Raw genomic sequence first — 9,246 nt, forward strand, 5'->3', positions numbered from 1 at the left:
CCCAGCACTCTTTCCTGCTTATGCAGGGGGTCGGACTCGATGATCTATTGAGGTCCCTTCCGACCCTAGCATCTATGAATCTATGAATATGGTGTTGTCACTCTCATCATTGCTGCCTCTCCTGTTGCTCTCATTGTCACCTTTCATCCTTTCTTTTCCACCTTCATCCACTCTCCATCTGTCTCCAGATCTTCATTTCCATTATTCAGCTCTTTTTATACCTCATGATTACTTGCCACCACTGCTGTTGTTTTGAGCTTTGGGTCTTCTTTCTCTACTCCTTGCAAGTTGATGTTCTCTTGATCCCTTTCTTTGCCTTTAAGGCAAAGATCAGGCTTTCAATGCTGATGGGTACCTACCACAAGAATTGGTCTGTGTAGCCCATTTGAATAAAATACAGTGGTCGTTGTGCTCAACCCTACTCAGCATCAACTTTTTCAAGTCACCACAACATCAAATACATCTGACTTTCTTTTCATTCCCACAGTTGAGCAGTCCCTTTCTTTCCCATTTCCAATAATTTTTGTTTTTGTAGCAGCCTTAAATGTCTAGCAAATGCCACTGAACTTTTTATGTATCTGAGAGATGCTGTTGCCCCCTCTCTCAGCGTGATCAGTCTTGCTCTTCCCTCTGTGGGGTAAAGGTGGACCAGCTTACCTTGTGCCTCACCTGCATATACATTTTTGGAGCGTCCCAGGTCTTGTGACAAGTACACCTGGTGCCAGTCATGAGTGGGGAGCTGATTAGCACATGAATCCTTTGTGGGAGTGTGACAGGAGTATCGATATTGGAGCCTTTCTGGGAGTAGCTCCGCCCTTCTGTAATGGGCCAACCGCCTGCTTACTCACCTGCCATGCCTTGATCTTACTTGATTAGAAGATGGTTGTAATCAGTGGGAGGCTGCCCATTTTTCTGCACCAAAGTGACACGGGGCGCTACCTGCGGCTCCTTTTCCTCCCCCACACCGCAGCCCAAGCCTCGCAGATGGAGTTGACGTGGTTTGACCTGGGCCCTGTTGTTTTCTGGCCCCCTTCTCTCTCTCGCTCTGGGGCTCCTCGCCGCCCCCTTAGCTCCAAGCTTCTCCCTACTGCCCCCTCTCGCTCCGGGGCTCCCGGGCTGGGGCCAGTGCGCCCCCAAACAATGCTGCACCCTCTCCGGTGCCAGGACACCCCACGCTATCGTGGAGCTCCTATGAGGCCTCCTCCAACCCCTTATAGCCTCACCTGGTCCTCTGGTCAAAACAGTAAACATAAAGCCCCTGGGTTACAACAAAGAAACCAGACTGTCTGGTCGAACAAAAATCTACTCCCTGCTAGAGATCGAGGGAGCTGGGGAAGAAGGGCTCCACTAACCCCAGCAGTGACCAGGGGACACTCTCATGGCCAGAGTCCTCCCCTCTGTCTGTCCGAGCTGAGTCTCTACTTCCACGGCTGCTGGAGAGGGACTGCCCTCCTGGCCTCCTACCTGGGCTTAAGAAGGGATAAGCCCTGCCCCTTTCTGGTCAGCTGGTTTTACCAGTTGCCCCAAGAACCAGCATCTGTGCAGCCCTGGTGACTGGCAGCTGAGCCTCGCCCTTTGTGCCACTAGGGGTCTCCCCAGAGCAGTCTCCACTCTCAGGCGCAGGGCACCTGAGTGCACTGTGGCAGGGAGGTTTCTGGAGTACACGTAAAACTGAGCAGTGCTGGGCTGTGGGGTCACCATGGTTTGAAATGCTTTGGACTCTGCTGGGGCCTGGCCCAGTGAACCATATAAGTCATGAGCAGGGGTCCTGGTTTTCCCTGATTTAAAAAAAAAAATAAAATAAAATTGCAAATCCTCTGATTTTAAAAAAATCCCATATTCTCTGATTTAAAAACCTCAAAATCCATAATTAAAATTAAAAGCCCCTCACTCCCCCACACAGCCCCTAGTCCTGTTGGTGTCTCTTCCTCACCCCCCCTGTTCTACTGGAGGGGGCCCCAGCTGCCAGGGCTACAGGGCCAGGGACCTGGGACCATCTCCGCCTGCCCCAACAGAAGGCAGTGGCTGCTGCACCAGAGTGGAGCCTGGCTCTCTGCCTGCTGTCTGCTGCAGGTTTGGGGGGGGAGGGACAGCTCCCTGCTGTTGCGCACACTCCCCGGAGCAGGGGAAACCTGTGCTCTCCAGATCTGTGCATGGGGTGGGCGGGCATGGGCTCCCCACTGTGGCCTTCTGTCCTCCCCTGGGGCCTCTAGCTCAGCGGGTGCAACCTGGTGCTTCAAGGTGGAATGGGGCCAAGCAGGAAAGCTGCTTGTGGCTGCAAGCTCCGTGCTGCCCTGGTGAGGTGAGACAGCAGCAGTGAGGGGCAAAGCCCCTTGCTGCCACCCCAACTGCTGCCGCGCACACAGGGGATGCATCGCCAGGGCAGGGCGGAACAAAAACTGGCAAGCAGCTTTCCTGTGTGGCCCCATTCCACCCTGCAGCGCTAGGTCCCAGCCAGCTGCCAGGTTGCGACGCCTTGGAGGAGGGCAGCAGGGTGGGAGCCCAAGCCCTTGGGAGGCAGCCCACCCATGCCCTGTGCACAGATTTTGGGAGAACAAGTTCTCCCTGCTACTGCAGGAGTACACCCATTGGCGGGGAGCTGGCCTCCCCCCCCCCACCCGTGAATGAGCTGCCTGCAGCTCCGTCCAGCTTCCCACTGGGGCCCCAAGCCCTGTGCACCCACCAGCTGAGCAGCAGCCCCAGGCATCCCCAACTCCCTTCCACCCTATGGGGGCCCTAATCCCCTCCCCCCTGTACCTGTCAGAGCTGACAGGCATGGCACCCCCTACCTGACCGCCCTACTTCTGCTCCCTGTCAGCCTCCCTGCTGGCTGGAACTCTGCCAGCCTGCAAGAGCTCTTTGCAAAACTGCAAAATCCGTGGGTTTCTCCACTAAAATGAAAGATCCCAGTTTTCCTGCAGGAAAGGGGGAAGTCCATATTTTTCTCCATTTTTCCTGGGAAACAAAAAAAAAAAAAAAATCCCAGACCCCTGGGCACGAGCCTTTTGGTGCTGGACTAATATACCTAGTACTATGTGCTGAAACTTGCAGGAGTTTGCAACACGTTGAAATTCATTAATTTTGTATAAACTTACCCTTAGTGATTTGCATATATGCAAGTTTCTATGAGTGTATTTCTTGCAAAGTCATTTTTTTTTATCCTTTGCACTTGAAATTAGCAAGGGGAAAATTGAGGGCAGACAGCTGTTCTGGTTCTGACTCTCTGCCCCTGAGTCTGTCAGGACCAGAGTCAAACCCACAGCAGTGTCCTGTCCGCTTCTGCAGGTCCTGCCCTCCCCTCTGTTCCATAACCCCCCTTACTGTCACACATAGCTCACTTCCTTCTACCTTGTGCTGGGGAGGGAGCAGAGCCTGAACAGGGTCTGATGGTCAGGTGGGTCAGGAAGACTGCAGAAGGCAAGAGGGCCACTTGATGCCCCCCAGCCACCTGACCCCTTCCCCACCACAGCCACTGTTTTCCTTGCTGTAGCAGTGGGCGGTGGATGAATTCAAGACAATTCTCCAATAATTAGTTTCTGCACCTGGAAAATTGTAACAAATTTATAAATTTTCCATATACAGAATCTAATTATTTGGTGGTCATCTTAGATGCAGGGTTGTCTTGTATCCAAGTAAATACTGTAAGTGGGAGGTAACATACCTTCCATTGATTTATTCAATGCAGTCACTATTTGTAAATTTGAAGTGAATTAATTGATCTGAACCAGTGTAAACTTCACTGTAAATTTCATAATGGAATAAACAGAGATGGCAGCATGACTGGTAAATGTTACTGAACACTATATATAGCTTTCTTCCCTTATTTACAGACACTTCCTACCTGCAAGATTAACACAGTTGTAAATTTGAAGTGAATTAATTGATCTGAACCAGTGACTGAAAAGTGTGTGACTTTGTACATGTCATCTATGTCACCTTTTCCTACCTGTTGTGTCCTCACCACTTTTACTTCTTATGCAAGTATTTGCTCATCCAGGACAAATAGTGATTTTTTTTTTTTAAGCTTATATCCTTTTCTGAACCACAAGTCAATCTTTTCTAACACTGAAAGGATAGTTGCTTGTGGGGGAGTGGAATATTTTGGTGCTACAGAATATACTGTTAGAGATACAGATTGTGTCATGGGACTCGTAAATGACTTTGTTTTCATCTGTTCATCAGGCATTTCACGACCTCGGTCAGACAGTGCTCCCCCCACACCAGTAAATAGGTTGAGTATGCCGCAGAATACTGCTGTCAACACAACTCCACCTCATAACCGAAGGCATCGGGCTGTGACTGTGAATAAGGCAACAATGAAAACTGGCACTGTAAGCTATTTTAAGCACTAAAATAGGTTTGAATAAATACAACATTTCTTCAGATAACAATGGTGTATAATGTTTCTTTTGCTCAAATAGGTAAGCACTACTCACACGTCAAAAGTGCAGCAACAGGCATCCTCCACCTCACCATTGTCGAGCCCAAACCAGACAAGTTCTGAGCCTCGGCCACTACCTGCACCTCGAAGGCCAAAAGTTAACAGCATCTTGAACCTCTTTGGATCGTGGTTGTTTGATGCAGCATTTGTTCACTGTAAACTTCATAATGGAATAAACAGAGATGGCAGCATGACTGGTAAATATTACTGAACAATATATATAGCTTTCTTTCCTTATTTACAGATGCTTCCTACCTGCAAGATTAACCTATGCCTGATCAAAAAAAACATATAATCTAATAAAGCACTTGTACTATGGTTAACCCCTTCCAGCTGAACTAACATTTTACAAGCATCTTTATTAGCAGCCCACAAGCGGTCTTTTTTGTGAGTTTCAGTTTTATTTAAAAAATAAAATGTCACTTTGCTATAGAGTCACCTTCCTTGCTGAAATAAGTATGACTAGTTAAATAATCTAGCAGTCGCTATTATATTAGCTGTATTGATAAACAAAGGAAATACAGTATCCTGAGTAAGTTTCCTTTTCTAACTTGGAAAGGCATCAGTTTGAGTAAGAGCATTAATTTTATAATAGCGGTACTTTGATAAATTCATATATAAAAATTGTCAAGCATCATTGCAAATGCTCTTTATCACAGAACTTCACTTGACCTTATTATAGGAGAGCTTACCTTTCTCTTGAGTTTTTAGGATGTTCCTTTTGTAGTGATGATTAATAGCATTTAATTACATGGGCTAAATAGGTTGTTTTCGGTCCTCTTAACTTGCTAGGTTTTGGGTCATTATTATATATTGTTTGGTTTCCTTGTTTAGATCTGTTTGAGATATGTTAGCAGAAATAATACTCCATGTATCAGAAGAAGGCTGCAGTTGAGTAGCAGTCCCTTATACTGCTAATATTCTGCATTCAGGAAAGAGTACGTCCCCCTCCAACACAGAATTTGTATAGAAAGGCCCATTTAATTACTGTTTCACAGACCCTCCTACCTGCTGCATTATCTTGTTAGCTTATAAGATGAAAAAGGCTGATCTGCAAATGAGATGTAGGTTTGTAGCAGCAAGTCTGGGTTTAGAGGTGGGACACCGTAGTAGCTGAACTGACTAGTTTTCATGGATATTCTTGCCAGAAAATGCATTCTCAGATGAGCTGAGATATTTGAGCATAATTATATGATGGTCTTGCAATGCTTGTTTTAAGTATTTCAGGCACCATGCAGCTTATTTTTCAGAAATGTTCAGGACTTGCAGTGCCCATTGATTTGAACTTCTGTGGAAGCCAGTTCAGTTATTCATGTCAAGACAAGTTAAAACTTAGGGAAGCTTAATACATTGAGTGTATATTCAAAGTTCCATATTCAGCCAAATGAGCTAATCCAGTTGCCATTTAACAACAGGAATTTTATGCCACTTTAAACACTGAGTTTATTTTTTCATGCAATTGTCTGGCTTGTGACCTGTTAGTCTGACTAATCTTTTAAAGTTCAAAGTTATTCACTAAAACTATAGGTTGAGCATTTGTTGAATAAAATAAACATGTAAATCTGGAGAACACCACACAGTCTGATCTTCCTAATTACTTTGCTGACTTTCTTACAAATATATTTTGCTATATGGTTTAGTTAGTTGTTATAGCCATATTTCCTCCTTATATAAGTAAGTTTCAGGCCACGGGCAAGGGGGGGGATGGTTTTGGGTGTTAACTAAAGCACCTTCTCTTCCCCAACTACATTTAAGGATATATGTCATCTTCCAGTGCCATCCCCCCAGCTTGTGCTAGCCTGGATAATGGGTCTAAGTATTCTACCAGCAGAGAGAGAGAGAGAGAGATTGTAATGTAGGAGGTAGTTGGATGACTGATGCATTGTAGTTATTTTCCAGAAACTGGCAATAATTTTCCAGATGGCTGAGGTAGACTTTGCATGTTATTTTATAGTAAATATCCTCTTCCGGTTTGTTTTACTGGTGATAATTGAGTGCCTAGCAGTCCATTTTGTTCTTCCTCTCTACTCTAGAGCCCTCCATGAAAGGCTAACCTTTTGCCTGCTATTTCTGTTAGCAAGAGCTGCTCTGCCAAGAAGCATTTAAGGTACCATGGTCATGGATTACCTTCATAAAAACCTGGATAGAAAGCAACAATCTAGTTGCAATCTGTTTCACTATCTCTTATATCTCTGGAGGCCAGAATGTTCATTTGATGTGTACAGACATCTGTGGAACTCTGAAGTAAGACTGACTATGCAGTTCCTTGGTTTTTAACAAATGTCCATTGTTCTTGTTTCTACAAGGATGCTTATGTGGAGAGAGTATAGTTTGCCAACCTGAGCTATCTTCAGGGCAAGATTGCTTAGGTTAATCCTGTCAGCTCCTCAACACAAACAGTCTGTTTTCTTCTCCCCTAAGGAGACTCCAGCACTTTGCTTTCTCATGAACTGTTTCAGTGTGGCTTAAGAATAACTAAAGGAATTTATAGACTTGCACTAAAATAATAAAGGTTTGACTTGCCAAGTGTTTGACTATTTCAAGGCCAGTGTGTAAGTGGATTAGTTGTTTAGTGTAGGCAACACTAAAATGAAAAAGAAGACTGGTGGTGAGCAAGGAGAGGGACATCGTTGTTAGACTTGTAGGTAGATAATAAAACCAGCCACAAACTCCCTTTTGTTTTGCAGAAAATGGTTTGGTTTGATACCAGTATCTTAGTTATCAAGACATTCCTTTTGGAATGCTGGTTCAGATCAGATCACTTCCTTGATAGAAGTGAATCGAGCATTATCCTGTGTATAGTGTTAAGCATAAGACTGCCTGTCTACATTGTTTTAAAAACATGGGAAATTTTTGGTGTCCTTCAGTTTGGTCTCACTCTCACTGGACTCCTGTCTGAGCTTTCCCCTTTTATTGTTATCACTAGTACAGTAGTAGCACCTAGAGGCTATTAACTGAGGTCAAGCTTCACTATGCTAAATTCTATATATTCAACAAGAAACAGTCTCTGGTTTGAAAAGTTGAGTCTCTAAATAGACAAGAATTATGATGTTTGGAAGAAAGGGAATATCTTTGTTCCCATTTTATAAATGGAGCTCAGTCATTAGAAAATTGACTTACCTGAAGTCCTTTAGGAAGTATGTGGCAAAACTAGAACAAAAGCAGTTTTTATGAGTCCTAGTCTGGAACTCTGATTGTAAGACCTTTTTGCAGTGAGCTAGATCAGTGGATTTTATGACCTCCATCAGAAAATATGCAGTAGCTTTGGATAAATTAATAAAGATGTTTTGTTGAATTAAGTATTAAAATGAGGGCTATACCCCAGATTATTGCAACTAAGTTTCAGGTGTAATGACCCATTGAGTTGAATAGGGCAGTGCACATTTCTCAATGCTATTTCTTTTTTTCTTTCCCTTCTACCTCCCAAAAACTGAAATCTTAGAATCTGGAGCATACTTTTGTGGCTAGGGATGAATTACTTTACAAGTTCTGGAGCTGTGGAACTGAGGGCCTTGATACATGTTTGTTTAGGACACAAATAAGGTGTTAATTGTGCCATAAACAGTAACCTTGCCACAAGTTAAAGTCAGTTTATGTCAGACAAGTAACTCACTAAGCTGGCTCCCAGTGCCCAGAGAGCTTTAAAGTGCATGCCAGCCTATATTTCTTGTGGAGCTATAAAGAGCACATTTTCCTCCTCCTCCCTTCTTCTTCCTCCTCCCCACCTCACCTGCATCTGGAAGTAGCATCTGAGAAGTGGGGAACTCATTGCTTCCTGGGTGCTGCTTCCATGGTTTCTTGGCTTCTAGTTGTATGTCTGTTTTTGTTTTAAAGGTGTGGGGTGCAAGGAGCTGACACTGGGGAGAGACCCCCAGTTTGACACTTACAGTCATATCATCACAGAAAATAAGGGTTGGAAGGGACCTTAGGAGGTCATCTAGTCCAGCGTTTCTCAACCCATGGGTCACGACTGTAAAGTGGGTTGCATGAATATATGAAAGGGTCACGAACAAACTTTAAAAATGGATTAGACATAAAAATGGATTTTCCTTTAAAGGAGAAAAATGTGAGAAACCATGGCTTTCCCTCTGCAGGCTGTCAGAGTTCCAGCCTGCAAGGGGCTGCTTGGGGGCACCCCATGCTCCACACAAACCCCCCTTCCTCAAGCAACCCACCCCATGCCCCACACACTGTGGAGATGGGGCCTGGGGGTGGGAGCAGAGGGCAGCACGTCGGGAGGGGAACTGGGTCGAGACCGGCCACTGATGTTTACAGATGGGTCCTGGTACAAAAAATGTTGAGAACCACTGATCTAGTCCAGCCCCCTGCCCAAAGCAGTAACATCCCCAGCTAGATCATCCTAGCCAAGGTTTTGTCTAGCCAGATCTTAAAAACCTCTAAGGATGGAGAGTCTACCACCTCTCTGGGTAACCTGTTCCAGTGCTTCACCACCCTCCTAGTGACAGTTTTGCCTTGTATCCAACCTAAACCTCCCTTGCCGTAACTTGAGACTGTTGGTCCTTGTTTTGTCATCTCTCCTGACTCAGAACAGTCTAGCTCCATCTTCTTTTCAGCTACTTTCAAGTAGTTAAAGGCTGCTATTAAATCTCCTCTAAGTCTTTTTTCTTCTCCAGACTAAATAAGCCCAGTTCCCTCAACCTCCCCTCAGAAGTCATGTGCCCCAGCCCCCTCACTGTTTTTGCTGCCCTCCACTGGACTCTCTCCAACTTGTTCCCATCCTTTCTGTAGTGGGGGGGGGGGCAAAACTGGACACAGTACTCCAGATGTGGCCTCACCAGTGCTGA

The 9,246-nt window shown here is 45.2% G+C and overlaps 1 protein-coding gene and 1 long non-coding RNA gene across 6 annotated transcripts in view; one reads left to right on the forward strand and one right to left on the reverse strand.

Annotated features, from left to right (window-relative positions):
- Positions 1 to 9,246, forward strand: part of RALGAPB (Ral GTPase activating protein non-catalytic beta subunit) — a 191,889-nt gene that overhangs the window by 43,994 nt on the left and 138,649 nt on the right. For all 5 annotated transcript variants that reach the window (XM_019550734.1, XM_019550735.1, XM_019550736.1 and 2 more), the window contains 2 exons: positions 4,183 to 4,331; positions 4,422 to 4,638. In XM_019550734.1, coding sequence (XP_019406279.1) covers positions 4,183 to 4,331; positions 4,422 to 4,638 — 366 coding nt within the window. The remainder of the gene's footprint in view (positions 1 to 4,182; positions 4,332 to 4,421; positions 4,639 to 9,246) is intronic.
- The window catches only part of LOC109320590, a 16,303-nt gene that overhangs the window by 3,482 nt on the left and 3,575 nt on the right, over positions 1 to 9,246 (reverse strand). The window contains exon 2 of the long non-coding RNA XR_002103821.1: positions 3,449 to 3,455. This is a non-coding gene — a long non-coding RNA (uncharacterized LOC109320590). The remainder of the gene's footprint in view (positions 1 to 3,448; positions 3,456 to 9,246) is intronic.

Source organism: Crocodylus porosus, unplaced genomic scaffold, assembly GCF_001723895.1.
Source record: "Crocodylus porosus isolate Cpor-Errol unplaced genomic scaffold, CroPor_comp1, whole genome shotgun sequence".
Lineage (NCBI taxonomy): Eukaryota > Metazoa > Chordata > Crocodylia > Crocodylidae > Crocodylus > Crocodylus porosus.